Below are 17,067 nucleotides of genomic sequence, written 5' to 3'. Positions count from 1 at the left end.
AGAGAAATGTCATCTTCTCTCAGTTCTTGAACACTGGCCAATTAGTCGCTAATTAGTTTGTGTGTAAATTCCAGCAGGAAGGCTGGAAAATTCAATCTCAACTTCAGCACTGAGGCTCTCCTCCAATAACTGGCTCTGCCAATCTTGCCAATAAAGCCCCGTAGCACACAAAATGTGGACTCTGCCTGAGCTTCAGGACAGCCAATAGGACACACACTCACTGCCTCTCCAGTCAGCTGCAGACTAACTACCCCAAATAGCTTTCTGCTGACAGCTTAAAACAAAGCATCATGGGAAATAGGGATCACATGATCCTCATTAATTCATGAAAGGAAAGATATGAAGAAGTGGGGACCTTTTAGGGTCAAGGGAAAAAACTGTGTGTTGTATGTTAGGAATGCTTCCAACACAGACTTTCAAGAAGTACACACCTATGACGTAGCAACCAACTGGACTGGAAAGCTCTAGAGCTGTAGACGAGAAGAACAAGTATTTAGTGAACACCTACTACAAGCAGGGGACTGTCCTAGGCCAACTAGGTGAGCACTCAAGTGTGGAGTTCTCAATCACAGAAGGGCATTTCATGTCAAAATACAAGGTCAACAAAGGGCACCTGCAAGATGCCTGGTACAGGGAGATGTTATGTCACTCAGGGTCGGTATGATTCCCATGACAGGCCGGGTGGTCAGGAAAGGCTTCACAGAGCAGGAGCATTGGACATAGCCCTGAAGGCATAATGGCTTTTTTTTTTTAGACCTGTGGTCCCTAAATCACCTGAGGAATGCTTTAAAAAACAGAGTCATGTCCTGGCTGGTCTGCCTCAGTTGGTTGAATGCTGTCCTGTGCACTGAAGGTCATGGGTTCAATTCCCAGTCAGGACACATGCTCAGGTTTCAGGTTCAATCCCCATGCGGAAGGCAACCAATTGATGTTTCTCTCTCTTTCTCTCTCTCTCCTTCCCTCCCTCCTCTCTCCCTTCCTCTCTCTCTAAAATCAATAAAAATTTATTTTTAAAAAATAGAGTCCTGAACCCCAGACCAGACCTACTGAGACCTAGAAGAAAAAGTTCTAGGAATGTTACCCTGGAATCACTATTCTTTTTTTAAAGGTTATTATTATTATGGTAAAGTTAAAACATGCACAAAAGTAGAATAGTGAGCCCACATGTACCATCACCCTATATTAGCAATCATCAACTCTTTCTCTATTCCCCCTCCCTCAGTATTATGGACTCTACATAATTTTTAATTGATTTTAGAGACAGGAAGGGAGGGAGAGAGGGAGGGAAGGAAGGAAAGAGGGAGGGAGGGAGAGAAACACACACACACAGAGAGAGAGAGAGAGAGAGAGAGAGAGAGAGAGAGCTGCTGGTTGCCTTCTGCATGCTCCCTGACTAGGGATTGAACCCTCAACCTGGTTCTTGACTGGGTGGTATGTGACTTGCACAGGTGAATGGTATGTGACTTGACTGGGAATGGAACCCGCCACCTTCTGGGGCATGGGACAACATGACACTCCAACCAACTGAGCCATCCATACCTTCCAGGGTGGAATCTACATATTTTTTAAACCGGGAACTCTGAGGCAGCCAGACCAGGAAAGTGAACTGGGAGCTACTCACTGATCAAGACACAGATTAGGAGCAAGGGAAATCCAAGGACAGTGGGGACACAAAGGCTCATAAAAATGAAAGAGAATGGTATTTGGGGGAGAATGGCAAACAATCTGGAGTACCTAGATGGTGGGGTGCACGGTTAGGGGGAGTGGTGAAAGGATTGTTGTGGGCCACCAGAGCCTTGTTAGCACATATCGTGTCTTTGTTAGAAACACAAAGAGGCATCTCCTCTGGGGAGAAAACGCACCCTTTTCTGGGGCAGAAGCCAGCCACACAGCAGAGAGAGCCCCACCTCCCACTCAATGCCTGTGCTCTCACTGCCTGTGTCCAAACCACAGAGCTGTGCACAGCAGCCCCAGGGTCGGGTGGGAGGGAGTCCAAAGCCAGGGAAGGGGACAGTGCTTTATCTTATAAGGATTGTAGGATGCAAGGAAGGGAACGTGGGACAACCAGCCTGTGCTTTGAAAGACTACTGAGCAACAATAGAGGGGAGAGGGATAGACAGACAGGCAGAAACCAATAGAGGGGAGAGGGATAGACAGACAGGCAGACTTGACTCACTGCTTCTAGAAACCAAGAAGCAGTGAGTCAAGTCTAAACCACTGCAAACTAGCCAGGGAAGAAGGAAGAAGGCCTTGAAGGTCAAGTCTTGAGAGAGACATTTGAGAGAAAGATCTTTTTTGGGGTCCTAGAGATAACTGGGGTTTGGATATCGTGATATGTGAGTCATGAGCACATAGGAGTCCTTTGAAGGCATGCAAATGTTGAAATTGCTCGAGGAGAGTATTCAGGGTAAGAATAAAGTGAGATGAAGGCCCTGGGGAAAACCAGAATTTAGCGAATGGGGGTTGGAGGGAAGAAGGAGCCAGGACAGATGGTAATAGAGATCAAGGAGAGCCAGTCAGAGAGGTGGGAAGGAGATGGGAGCGGGAGAAAGTATAGTTTGTAGAAGCCAATAGTGTTCACAGGGCTGGTGAGAGGGATGCATTCCTTTAGGAACATGGAAAGGAGGAGAAAAGTAGAAAGCTGGAGTTTGGACTTGAACTTGAAAAGGCAGGAGGTACAGCATTAGCTTGATGATCAGTCAGTCAGTTAGTCTTGCTAAGCCTGTCACTTACTAACTGTGGCCCAGGACAAATTATTTAAGGTGAGCCTCTGAATCCCTGCTGGTCAGCTATGGATGACTCCACCCACTCTAACAGGGCTGGCATGGGGATGACATCTCAAAGAATGACAATTCTTTTTCATGCCATGCCACCTAACAGTGCACCGCCTTGTAGTATGGGTGATCTTTTCACCAATCTAACTCCTGGTATCTCTGACTAGCTTGTAACCTGCTTTGGGGGCAGAGATTAGGGTTTTAAACTAATTGAAGTCAAGAAAATTATGTAAAATAAAAAGATTAAGGGGTTAAAATAAAAAAGAAATGGTCCTTAGGAGTTTACAACTTAATGACAAATCCACATGGATGCCTCACCCTAGCACAAGGTGAACAGTGGTAGGTGCAGCCACAAAAGCCTCAAATTGCAAATAAAAGTGCGGGGGGTGAAGAGGCTCATTGCGGCTGGGCAACCAGGCTTTGTGCAGGTGGGCAGTAGTGCAGGAGGCTTCCGGGCTGGATAGAGAGGGTAGAGAGGAGGGCCATATGCACAGGGAAGTTGGGAATTGGCAGATAAGTTTGAGGAAAGCTAAGAACCTTGGTGGGTTCAAAACAGGGTATTGTGGGAAGTGAGAAGAGAAAGGTGTATTGAGCTGTAGCAGGCAAAAGCTAAGGTGACCTCCGATGACTGGCATATCCCATAATCCCCCTCTCTTGAGTTTGGTGGAAACCGTGGCTTACCTCTAACTAAAACAATGTGGAAAAGGTGATGGGACATCACCACCTTGGTTATGCGATATTATAGGGCAAAGGCAAAGGGGTTTTGCAGTTATAATTAAGGTTCCTAATCATTTGACTTTGAGTTAAATGAAAAGATTATCCTGGATAGGCCTGATCTAATCAAGCAATTCTTTCTTTTTTTTTAAAGTCCTCACCCAAGGATATTTTTCCCATTGATTTCTAGCTGGTAGTTTGTCACACATCAATAGGAAACAAGTAATGACCTCACAATGTGGAGGGCCATGAACAGCAGGCTAGAAAGTATGGGCTTTATTATGCAGCGCATTGGGAACCACTGAATGTTTCTGAGCAGAGGAAGCTAAGAGATATCAGCAGGAAGGGAAGCCTGTGGTAGGAGTTGGTCAGAAGCCCTTTACGAACATTTAGTCAGGGCATGGCTCCCAGGACTGGGAGTTTTACTGACCAGTAAAGATCTTGTGCGGGACTAAGTTCTGGGATGAACCAAGCCAGCTAACCTACCCCATTAAAATAAAATAAAAAAGAGGAGGAGAAAGCAAACACCAAGAAATTGACAGTCACTGAAAAAATCCTAAGGAACTTTAGTGTCCTTGTTGCTAATTATAAATATTTACTCCTCCCAGAATTCCTGACCTCACAGAAGAGCCTGCGTAAACAGTCCTGCTGCCTTACTGGAAAGTGTGTGTGTGTGTGTGTGTGTGTGTGTGTGTGTGTGTGTGTGTGTGTCATGTTTTCTTGGACCGGGGAACAGGGCAGTAATAAGGGACTAGATGATCTGCAAAGAGTCACTTCCTGCTGGATATTGTCTAGTTCCCTTCCCCTGCTCGGCTGGGATCATAAACCCTGAGACCCCCAAGCAGCTCCTCCTTCTCTGATTCTATCTGCTGGAGACAACTAAGCCAAACAAACTCAGGAAGCGACAAGAGATTGGGAAGGGGAGGAAGTTCATGGCACAGAAGGAAAATGAAAAGAGAATGCCCTGATGTTGAAGGAAGAGGGTGGGGAGAGAAAGAAATGAAGGTCACCCCAAGGTCGCTGGGCGCCAGGCCTTTAAAATGTCGTTCTTGGGCTTTCAATCAAAACTGGCACAAGCAGAGTGTCTCCTGGGGCTATTCAAATATTAACATTCACAGTGATAAACAGCCGCCACCCTCTGCCCCCCGAGTCCTCTGTAAGCAAATTAAACCAACTGATCTAAAGCGGGTCACTAAGAGACCAGTTGGGCAGGAGCCAAGTCAGCTCTAGTGTCTGGAAAATGCTTTAATTTTTCACTTTTAGGAAAGAGAGGAGAAAAGAAGAGCTACCTGTAGATGACTCCATGCTGGTGGAGGAACATGAGGGCTGACGTAACCTCTGCGGCATAGAACCGGGAACGAGGCTCATCGAATTTTCGGGAGCGCTGAATCTGGAACATGAGGTCTCCACCATTGACATACTCCATGACGAAAAAGAGGCGGTCCTGAAAGGAAGGAGAAAATGTCATTTAGCGGGTCCTCCTGCCGCTGCCCACACAGGCCGGCATACTGGGCACCTTCAAGACACTGGGTGCTGAATTAGAAAAAGGGGGAGCTCTCTGAATGGGGACGGGGGTGGGGGGGGCGCGGGCAGAAGAGAGGGGCAGTAGGATTTTACATGGGGCGAGGCCCGGAGAGAAGGAGGAGTTGTGTGTATGTGTGTGGAGGGAGGGCGGGGGCTGAAGACACGAACAAATGCCTGGATGTGGGAATGCTTAGGGACAGGTAAACTGAGCAGTTCAGCTGGGGTGGAAGGTTCATGAAGCAAAGGTGAAATGGTGATGTTTGAGAGGTCAGAGGAGCAGAGTACCTTCTTAACATACAGACAGAGTCCTAAATGAAGCCACCAGGAGAATGTCAGCATATTGTTTTCAGTCAAAATTCATAGAATCACTTCCATTAAGACACATCAAAACTCTCAATGATACTTCATTCATGAAGCAGATAGCGTGCATCTACTTTATTATTGGCATCTCTTTGAAATTAAGTTAAGATTGTTACAAATTCAGACGACCTTCTCCCGCTCCACAATCTCCAGAATTTTCCAGGCTTTACTGCTATTCACAAAGGGCTCAATGTCTAGCTTCTCTTCCACTTGCCCTGCCCTTCCCCTTCAAGACCTGCCTCGCTTTCTCCCCAGAGTACTATTCTGTACTCTGAAGTACAGAGGCCGCCTTGCCGACCATTCATTCAATCATCCATTCCCCATGCAAATCCTCATGTCAAAACCCGAATGCTCAGGACAACCCCAGCCCCATGACACCAGACTGTCTGAGGGGAGGACTCAGGCATCAGCAGTTTGCAAAGCTCCCCACGTGATTCCCATGAGCATCCAGGGCTGAGAACCGCTGGCTCCTCCATCTGGCCTCTGCCAAGGTGTTCTGCATCTGTGAGGTATATGGATTCTAAGTCATTGGAGTTTTCCTTTTCACGGATCCCCAAGAACCAGGATTCCTAAACTTGTGCGTCAGCATCACACAGAACTGTGTTAGAATATGAATTCCTGGTTCTACTCCTGATTCAGAAGATCGGGGATGGAGCCTGAGAACCTGCATCGTCTAGTTCCCAGTTGATGTTGACGCTGCTGGTCCAGGGACCCCAGTTTTGAGAACCACTGCCCCGGAGCACTGCGCTAGCCTCTCCCATGGCAAGCACAGCCCTGATGTAGCTGAACCACACCATCATGAACAGCCACTGCGACACCATTCCAGGGTGGCCAACTTGGACTTGGGCTGTAGCGACTATGAACTAGTTCCTGGGCTGTGTTTGAAAGAATCCAAATCTTTAAAGAGGAAAAGCCTGCCCTCCCTGCACCCTGCCTTGCTGCCTTTTTTTCTGGGACACAGCGTGGAAGAAAAGGGGCTGTGAGGGAGGAAGAGCTCCCACCCCAATTTCATCACTTACTGGCGGAGTGACCCCAGGCTAATGACTTCATCTCTCTGTGCTGTTTTCTCCTCTGTAAAAATGAGGAGGATAATAGGACCTGTCTTACAGACTTCTTATGAGGATTAAATTACAGGTTAAAATGCCTGGCTCATAATTGGTGCTCCACGAAGACTGTCTAGTGCTGTTGTTTCTGAAGGTATTAGAGCTGTTATTATTATCATTATCAAGTCTTCATTTTTCCTGTCCTTTCACCAGCGTTTCTCCCTGATCACTGTCTCTTCCAACAAACACTTGTTCCCTTGGCTTTCAGGTGTTTTTCCCCCTGTATTTCTGGCAGGGTTTTTCCTGCTTCCTCTTAGGCTTCTCCTCTCCCAGCATCAGGTATTGGTATCCCACATGACTGGGTTCTAGACCCTCCCCTTTGCTCACTCTGTACTCGCTGTGTGATGTCATCCACACCCACAGTGCCCAATGCACCTTGACTCAGAGAGAACTCACAAAGGTCTACCTCCAACCTAGACCTCTCCTCCAAGCTGCAGACCCACTTAACCAACTGAATTTCTGCTACTCCCTCTAGGTGCCTCAAAGGCACTCAAACCCAACATGTTAAAAACCGACTTCATAATCTTCCTCCAGCAAAATGGTGCTCATCCAGGGTACCTGTCTCAGGGCAGGGCGCCACCATTCAGCCAGTTGTAAAAGTCAGAAACCAGAAATTCATTCTTAATACCTCCCTCTCCCTCATCCCTCACATTCATCACCAAGCCCGGTTGCATTTACCTATTGTATCTTTGTACTTATTGTTTTGAACCTGTCATATTTGTCTACTTCTGCCCATCTCCACCACCCTCATGGCCACCATTATGGCCCAAGTAATTATCATCCCTTGTCTAGATTCTTGCAAGTGCCTTTTTACTAATGCTCTCTACATTGACTCCAGCACTCCCCCCCCCCCACCCCTACCCCCAGAAAATGCTGATCACACTACAGGCAGAGTATCCTGCTGAAATGAAATGCTGATTGTAAACCTTCCCCCTTCCTCCTCTCATTCTCCTGATTAATTCTTTTAAAGGCTTCATGTTGGAATAAATTGAAAGCTCCTTAATATGCTATGCATCCCATATGGTCTGACCCTACCTACCTCCTGAGTCATATCACTTCCAGCTGTCTCTTGCTCCCTCTGCCCCATTAGCAAACTCCCTCCTGCCACCAGGCCTTTGCTCATGCTGTTCCCTCTGCCTGGAATGCTTCCCCCTCTCTCTTCACGTGGTCAATCTCTCCTCATCCTCTGGATTTAAGTGCAGCCATCTTTCCTTCTAGGAAGCTGTCCCTGACTTCTCTCCCTAATGTGTGCTATGTTCTCATTGCAGCATTCAGCACAGTGGAAGTGTTATTTGTTTAACTGATTTATGTATTTCTCCCCGGGTACTCTGTATTCTTAATGAAGGCAGGAACTGTGGGTTATTCTTTTTTTTTTTTTTTTTAAGGGAATTAGCCTAACCCCAAAGAAAAACTGCCATAATTTCCTTTAAAAACAAGCATTGTGTGGGTAGAAGAATAAATAAAGTTAGGGAGCTAACTGTAAGAGAGAGCATGAACCATATTTGTATCTGCAAGTTCTCACTGCTTAGGGCATTAAAGCCGAGCCAGCCACTGCAGTGAGCCTCCTGCTTGCGGAATCTGGAGATGGAGATGGTGCCCACTCTGACCTTTCACCCCCATGGGGTCTGTCTGTGTCAGCACCCACGACTCAGTTACAGCTCTGAACAGCACTTTTGTTTTGTGGGCCAATGTCCTCACTTCCCGTGAGATGCTCAGTTGCTTCAGGACACATCTTATTCTTCCTCCATCATCACTGGCTCTGAACTCGGTACCTAGAGAGGCACTCAATAAAAATCTGCTCACTCCCTATGAGCCTCAGGAGGTGTAGATCCTTACTGACTCTCCAGCAACTAAAACTAGCACAGAGGGGGCTCTAGTATGTCTTTGTAGAATGCATGAGTGATTGAACACTCACCATGGACAAGGCTCTAGATCAAGCATGTCAAACTCAAAGGCTAACATGGGCCAAATAAATGAAGCATGTGGCCCGTGGGCTGTGAGTTTGACATGCTTGCTCTAGTCTAGATGCTGGAAATTCAACAGTAAACCAGAGTTGATTTCCCCGTGTTACTTCTCTTTGTAATCTTGTTTTGAGCTATTTTAACTTGGGCCTATTAAAAAAAAATTTAAATTAGAGAGAGAGGAAGGAAGAGGGAGAGGGAGGAGAGAGAGGGAGGGGGGGAGAGAGAGAGAGAGAGAGAGAGAGAGAGGAAGAAACATCCATGTGAGAGCAAAACATCGATCGATTGCCTCCTGCACACTCCCCCACTGAGGATTGAACCCACAACCTGGGTATGTGTCCTAACTGGGAATCAAACCTGTGTCCTTTTGGTGTACGGGACAATGCTACAACCAACTGAGTCACACTGGCCAGGGCTAACTTGAGCCCATTTTAAAATTTAGTTTTAACCTGCATACCACGAAACATAATCAGCCCTTTCTACATCATCAGGAATGTTTTAAAGCAAGGTAAGTTTTTCCCTTCCCTCCATTCAGTGAGTTGGCTGCTTCTGACCTCCACACCTAACACATCTGAGAAGCAAGTTTTGACACAGAGTGAGAACCTCAAGTCATACTTGGAACTGCCTAATTACATAAACTGAAATCAAAAGAAAGCTGGCAAACCCATCGGCTACTCATTAATCCCCTCTTGGCATCAGTAGAAAACAAAACAAAAGAAAACACCAGCTTCCTGGTAAAGTAAGCAAATATGTTTTCTGAGGTAATCAAAGATTCTAAAAGCCTGATTCCACCTCCTCCTCCCTTAATCTCACCTGAATGTCTAAAAGTTATGGTCTTGTGATACCAAGTAAAATAATGAAATTAGGAAAGAGATTATATGTCACGGCCATTTAAGGCGAGAATAGTTAATAATGACCTACGAGCCGGAAGGGCAGCACCCTGGGTTAGAAACTCCCATTGGGCTCCATTTTCCCAGAGCGCTAAGCTTTCCTGCCTTTGAAGGGAAACGCAGGCCCGCCCTGTTCATCTTTCAAGGTGTGATGGATAGCCAGCGGCTTCCTCTCAGCAGCACTGCATGTTCTGCCAATCCGGTTTGTTTGGACACACGCTCTCCATCTCTTCTCGCTGTTTATATGTGCAAAGATTCTATCGCTTTGGAATCAATTTCACATGAGTGCCCAACAAAAGACCAGACCTGGAACAGTTCGCCTCTGACGTGCCAGTGACAGGATGCACCATCTCTCCAACGTGCTATCTGAACATCCTCGCTCTACACTCTGCCACATCGCCACTTCCCCTGTGCGCCTACATCATTTAACCTGTCAATACAAAGGGTCTTTCCTGGGGTAGGAGCTTGGGGGACATGGAAGATGACGTAAGCCATGGCTTTGGCTTCCAGGAGCTAGGAATTGAAGACAGGAAGGCATAGAAAGCAGAATGCTCCATCCTTAGGTTCTCAGCTCTCCTGCATCAGCAGGTTGTGACACTATGTATGTGGGTTGTATCTTCTTAGCCCCGCTAGAGAATAACTGTCTGTCACTTGGGCCTTACCACTTACGGAAGAAAACTCTTTCTATGGTTTTATTTTTCATACTACAACTGGCATTGATGGAACTGGCCATTGCTGAAACAATTTGGCGAGACAAGTCTGAATGAGGGGAAAGACCATACTTAAGTAGGGTCTTGAACACAGGGAGGAGGAAGGAGGGAGGAGAGAAGGCCTGGCAAGTTTGAAGCATAGCCCTGCAGGGCAGCAGTGAGGAAAAATGAACATTGCCTGTGGGGGAGTGAGAAAACTGGCTCTCTAGGAAACAGTGCCTAAACTCTGGAGACAGGCAGGAAGGCCGTAGATTGGGTAGTGGGGGTGGGGGTGGGGAGAGGAGGTGGTTCTGAAAACACAGGTGGAAAGTAAAGAACTCTAGGTATCACTTGAGTTGTAAAATGGCATCATGAAAGTTGATGTTGAGAAAAACTATTCTAGAAGCAGAGTTCAAGATGGATTGGAAAAGGATAGCTTGAACTTATTCTCTCTCTTCCCTGTTTCCACCATCCTAAATGTCCTGTTATCTTTGACAATGAACAAGCAACCCTCCTGCTCCATTACACTTCCTTGGGAGAACCAAGGGAAAGATCCAAAGACTTTGAGACACTTAATCAAATCAATTTTATTTCTCCACAAAGAAAGCGCAGCCATCATTACCATAAACGAAAAACAGTTCATTGTGAGGGGGACTTTCTAGCTCCTAAGCCGACAGACATACCCTGTGTGAGCGATAGGCAGAGCCTTGTCTAATTGGGGTCAGGTGCAGATAATAAAGAGGCTCTTTGTTCTTACTGGGGACTTACCTGTCAATTAGTAGAGAATGAGAGTCTCATCTAAGTAATAATAATTATTATGTAAATTTTCCTGTGCAGCAACAACACTAAAAATTATCTAAATAAAAATGCTGCTGTTGTTGTTGTTGTTTAAAACAAAGTCTTTTTCACACATTCTCAGCTTCTCTTCTAATAGGCCTTCTCCTCCTTTCACCTTCCAAGGCCTTACTCAAGTCTAATGACCTGTGGTCTTTCCCCAAATTCAGATTTATTTCAACCAAATTCCTATAGCAATGGCAATTACATGAACACAATTAGTAGTATGGAAAATAGAGAGTGGGTTTTCATATGGCTGTTTCTCATAACGGTCTCTTGTAAGCCATAGAGGGTAGAGTTCACCCTACTGTGGGTAAAAGGGAAGATGCCTGTTTTCTAGTGGGAAAGCTTTAACCTAATCAGAATTGGCCAAACAGTAAATATTCCACATGACAATCTGCAGGGTGGGAAGATACAACCTTCATTCATGTGCATCTGATATTTGTTTCCAATTGCTTAAAACTATGATTGACTTACACAGGATGCCTAAATTTAAAATGACCTAAAGTTGTATCAAACTGACTTGCCCAATAAAACTCAAATGAACATTTCCTGCCTCTGGTTAGAGCTGCATTTAGCCCAGGGAACAACTTCAACTTACTGCCAACCTGCCCCACACACTTTGATCTGTGCCTGAAAGCATCAAAGGGGGAAGGGAAGAGTTTTGGTTCAATACACAGAGAACTTCCCTTTTATAGGGCCCTCAACATCTTATGAAGTTTCAATCACATGGCGTGACAGTTCATGTGGTAGAGAACCCCAATGTAAAGACTTGACAACCATCTGCCGTGCATCTCAACAATGCTGATCACGAGAGTGATCTCCTGCCATGAATAAGAGCGGTTATCTAAAGCTAAGTAAGAATAGTGACTTGTCCTTGGTTTCCTCTTTGTAAAGGACAGAATCAAGAAGGTTTAGATGGGGAACATAGCCAATGAGAGTACCGTGGTACTTCTGCATCATCACTGTGTACGCTGCATCATCACAGTATCGATTCTGGTACCTCAGCATCACCTCACAGTACCTGGCTTCCTTTGCTTACAACTATTGGCTGCTTTCCCCATCAAGTGCCACTCCTGGGGCATGGCATCCGCCTACTGTCCTCTGTCCCTGTTGACCTGGACTCCAGGAAAGCAGCAATGGGTCAGGAATCTTGCTTGCCCCTAACTCATCTGTGCAACTTACCAGCCTGGCTATCTTGCAAAGGTAGAGATAATTTAAACAGAAAGAAAACATTGGTTGCTCACTAGAGCCCATTGTCACTAGTAGTTAGCTGTGTAAAGCCAAAGTTAAGGCCCTATGAAGTGCTCCTTGTTTTTCTTTGTAATTGAATTTACTGGGGTGACACTGGTTGATAAAATTATACAGGTTTCAGTGATACAATTCTACAATACATCATCTATATATTGTATTGTGTGTTTACTACCCCAAGTCAAGACTCCTTCCATCACTATTTATCCTCCCTTTACCTTCTTCTACACCCCTCCCCATGTCCCTTGTGTTTTTAAGCATAGGAATATAAGTATTATTGTTTTAATCCCATTTCCTCAACCAAGAAGAACCTGGTACTTAACCAAGGCTCTTCGCATGAACTCAGGCTGCTCCTCCCAATCCAGTGTGGGACTGCATCAAACTGGTTGTTTCCCACACATGTGCCTTCCTGTGTCCCTGCAGGACAATAGCTGGGGCTCAGGATGCCCCTTTCTTGTGTATCTCCACCTTGTCTGGGCTCAGTGCATGTGTTGCTCAAGAAATAATTTGAGTCTCTCTGGTTTCCAGCTCAGGTGTTAGAGGTGCACTCTACACAGGTCTGAAGCAGCCGAATAGCTGCTGTTCTGATTCCAGAAACTCAGAGTCACCTTATTATCTGCCTTGCCTGAAGCAAAATAAGCAGCACCCACAGCAGCCATACTTGAGGTGTGGTTTCCAGGGGGCTCATGCCCCTCCTCCTGCAAATAAGCCTGCCGTCCTGTGACAGGTCAATCCTTGAACATGTTACTGTAGCTGCTATTGTTGCCGCTTTCTCTTTGCTTTTTGTTTCTTTGCCCGTTTGCTTATTTAGAAAGAAATCCTGCTAACCAATCAGAACATTAGCGTGTACCCACAATGGTGTTAAAATGACCAGTCTCTTCAGTGGAAAGCAATCAAGGAAACCCTTTTCAATCTTGTGTACACACGACTGACTAGTTAACTGTTCACTTTACAACCAGCTGCCAACATCACAATAGTTCTGTTCCTACCTTTTCTTTTTCCAAAGAATATGCAAAGTTCTAGTGACAGTTCTAAACATAAGCAAATACCAGGTAGCTGACCCTAAATAGAGAAGGTACATCAATATTTCCCTTCAATTGTGGGAAGAAAACATAACCGGCTTTATTTTTTTTTCTTCAACTTTTTTTATTAAGGTATTATATGTGTACATATCTTACCATTGCCCCCCCACCCCACTCCCATATATGCCCTCACCCCCCAGAGTTGTGCGTCCATTGGTTATGTTTATATGCATGCATACAAGTCCTTTGGTTGATCTCTTATCTCCCCCATCTCTCCCTAACCTTCCTGCTGTAATTTGACAGACTGTTTGATGCTTTACTGCCTCTGTATCTATCTTTTTGTTCAAGTTTATAATGTTCTTTATTATCCATAAATGAGTGAGATCATGTGGTATTTTTCTTTCATTGACTGGCTTATTTCACTCAGCATAATGTTCTCCAATTCCATCCAGGTTGCTGCAAATGGTAAGAATTCCTTCTTTTTTATGGCAGCATAATATTCCATTGTGTAGATATACCATAGTTTTCTGATCCAGTCATCTGCTGATGGGCACCTAGGCTGTTTCCAGATCTTAGCTATTGTAAATTGTGCTGCTATGAACATAGGGGTGCATATATCCTTTCTTATTGGTGTTCCCAGTTTCTTAGGATATATTCCTAGGAGTGGGATTACTGGGTCAAATGGGAGTTCCATTTTCAGTTTTTTGAGGAAACTCCATACTGTTCTCCACAGTGGCTGCACCAGTCTGCATTCCCACCAGCAGTGCACGAGGGTTCCTTTCTCTCCGCATCCTCGCCAACACTTGTCGTTTGTTGATTTGTTGATGATAGCCATTCTGACAGGTGTGAGATGGTACCACATTGTTGTTTTGATTTGCATCTCTCAGATAATTAGTGACTTTGAGCATGTTTTCATGTGTCTCTTGGCCTTCCTTCTGTCTTCTTTTGAAAAGATTCTATTTAGGTCCGTTGCCCATTTTTTTATTGGATCATTTATCTTCCTTTTATTAAGTTGTATAAGCTGCCTGTAGATGTTGGAGATTAAACCTTTATCAGTGATGCCATTTGCAAATATGTTCTCCCATGCAGTGGGCTTTCTTGTTGTTTTGTTGATAGTTTCTTTTGCTGTGAAAAAGCTTTTTATTTTGATGTAGTCCCATTAGTTTATTTTCTCTTTAGCTTCCATTGCCCTAGGGGCAGTATCGGTGAAGAAGTTCTTTTGGCATATGTCTGAGATTTTGCTGCCTGCGGATTCCTCTAGTATTTTTATGGTTTCCCGTCTTATGTTTAAGTCCTGTATCCATTTTGAGTTTATTTTTGTGTATGGCATAAGTTGGTGATCTAGCTTCATTTTTTTGCATGTATCTGTCCAATTTTCCCAACACCATTTATTGAAGACACTGTCTTTATTCCATTGTATGTTCGTGCCTCCTTTGTCAAATATTAATTGAGCATAGTGGTTTGGGTCAATATCTGGATTCTCTATTCTGTTCCATTGATCTATATGTCTGTTCTTGTGCCAGTACCAGGCTGTTTTGAGAATATTGGCTTTGTAATACAGCTTGAAATCTGGTATTGAGATCCCTCCTACTTTATTCTTCTTTCTCAGGATTGCTGTGGCTATTCGGGGTCTTTTTTTATTCCAGATGAATTTTTGGAGAGTTCTTTCAAGGTCTGTGAAATATGCCGTTGGTATTTTAATGGGGAGTGCATTGAATGTATAGATTGCTTTGGGTAGTATGGACATTTTAATGATGTTGATTCTACCAATCCATGAACATGGTATGTTCTTCCATCTGCTTACGTCTTCCTCTATCTCTTTTTTCAGTGTCCTGTAGTTTTCCGTGTATAGGTCTTTTACCTCCTTAGTTAAGTTTATTCCTAGGTATCTTAATTTTTTTGGTGCGATGGTAAATGGGATTACCTTTTTAGTCTCTCTGTCTGTAAGTTCACTATTGGTGTATAGAAAGGCCATAGATTTCTTGGCATTAATTTTGTATCCTGCTACATTGCTGAAGTCATTTATTAAGTCTATTAGTTTTTTGACGGAGTCTTTCGGATTTTTTATGTACAATATCATGTCGTCTGCAAATAAAGACAGCTTTACTTGTTCTTTTCATAACCGGCTTTAGATGGAAGTATTTAGGTTGATCACACCATACAGAGAAGAAAGGAAAACTGCCTCCTCATACCCCCATGGCTTGGGGTAGCCGTCAGAGCTGATCCTACACATGAGAAGCAATGATGTGGCAAGAGCCTCTGTTTAGCCTGCAGACCGGGTAATACACCCATACTGTGGTCTGTGCAGCAATTTTCTGGGTAGTCAATGAAACTTTTTCCTCTACTTGGAATCCTGGAAGGATGACACCTCTCTTCCATTCCATTCACTAGGACCTGGCTCATCCCTGATAAGTTCAGCCAACACTGACTGTTTCCCTTCCTGGCCAGCTACTAAGCTTTCTGTCTGCATCAGTTTGGGCCCTTGGTTATCCTTACAACGCTCTTTGGTAGAAGCAGGACACAGGTAGCAACTGTTCCTATAGCTCCTGTTGGACTATTGGCCAGAGCACATGGTCAGTGTGGTGTCTGTTTCTGGGCACCATACTGACACTGACAAACTAGAGTTCATCCAGAGGAAGGCAACAGGAGAGTGAGGAGAAGCTGGGACCTAAATGGAGCAGCTGAAGGAAGTGGCAATGATCAGTCTCAATAAATCCACTCTCAAAGGACGCTGACAGTCCGTACTGAATGAGGGAATGAATCAAGCAAACCAAGAAACAAACTGAAGAGGAGCTCTCTTAAAACTTCTGAAGAATTGCCATGTTGGTAATCAAACGAAGGATTACCATATGGGTAAATTCAATCTGTTACTGCAGAGGACCCAACTAAGACCAATAGGTAGAAGATACAGTGAGGCTCCTCTTATTACAACCCTCTGTCCAACATTGGATTCCGCTGCCTTCTGCAGTGAGTTCCTTCCAACTTGAGGATGTCAGCTTCAGCTGGATGACCACTTTGAAGGGCTGTTAACAGAAACCCTCTTTGTTCATGGAGGGGATGAACCAGATGAGCTGGTTGAGCCTAAGAATCCCTTGGGGGCATTTTAAAGCATTCAGATTTCCAGGTCTCCCTATCAGAGCTTCTAACTCTGGGATGGGCCCTGGGAAAACGTTCTTAGTTTTAAATTTCTCAGGTAGCTCCTAATGATCAGTGAGGGTTGGGAACACTACACGAGGCAACTGCTCAGGCTCCTCCTAACATTAAGATGTGGTGATTTCATTGCATTTTGTTCTACATCTTTTTGTGAAAATTCCACGTGTTGATAAATCCAACTAGAGCGTAAATTCTTGGGCCAGTGGTTTCTAGACTTCCTCCATTCCAGCACTCTGACGAACACAGTGCACTCTCATGAAAACCACAGTTTTCCACAAAAGAAGGTATCTCCTGGAGTGACAGGGCCATGTCCCCTGCACCTGGCTGCATCCCTGCAATGCTTAACACCATACTGAACTTATCCAAGCCATTCCAGTATCACCATAATAAAGCACCTACTGTGCAGCTGATACTGTGCTTACTGTGTTTTTGCAACTATAGGGCCAAACGAGATTAAATCAAGGGCCTGACATCCCCACCCATGGCTAGAGAGCTGTGGTTTCACTACATAATTGTATTTCTTGTCTTTTTCATCCTATCAACCACACTTGGCTTGACTTTTAGTCCTATAGACATGTTGTTGGATTCATATGCATGGCTGCCCTGAACCAAATAAACCACTCCATTGTGGCAAGAAAGCGTGGTTGACATCACCTCTGTGCTAAATCCCCTTTCATGTTCTGACTCCTTTAATAAAGCCGAAATGAAAATGTGCTAATCTGGGGGAAATTGGCAACTTGGAAATAATATACTAACGTATGGATACAACTCAATCCTGTGGACTCTGAACAC

General features: G+C 44.8%; 1 protein-coding gene across 2 annotated transcripts in view; it reads right to left on the bottom strand.

The window, feature by feature from the left end:
- The window catches only part of LOC103305423 (protein kinase C epsilon type), a 159,309-nt gene that overhangs the window by 70,007 nt on the left and 72,235 nt on the right, over nucleotides 1-17,067 (bottom strand). For both annotated transcript variants that reach the window (XM_054727958.1, XM_054727959.1), the window contains one exon: nucleotides 4,778-4,932. In XM_054727958.1, coding sequence (XP_054583933.1) covers nucleotides 4,778-4,932 — 155 coding nt within the window. The remainder of the gene's footprint in view (nucleotides 1-4,777; nucleotides 4,933-17,067) is intronic.

The sequence above is a fragment of the Eptesicus fuscus genome, chromosome 16 (assembly GCF_027574615.1).
Source record: "Eptesicus fuscus isolate TK198812 chromosome 16, DD_ASM_mEF_20220401, whole genome shotgun sequence".
Taxonomy (NCBI): Eukaryota; Metazoa; Chordata; class Mammalia; order Chiroptera; family Vespertilionidae; genus Eptesicus; species Eptesicus fuscus.
Note: the sequence above shows the minus strand (reverse complement) of the source record. Positions and strands in the feature narration are given on the sequence as shown.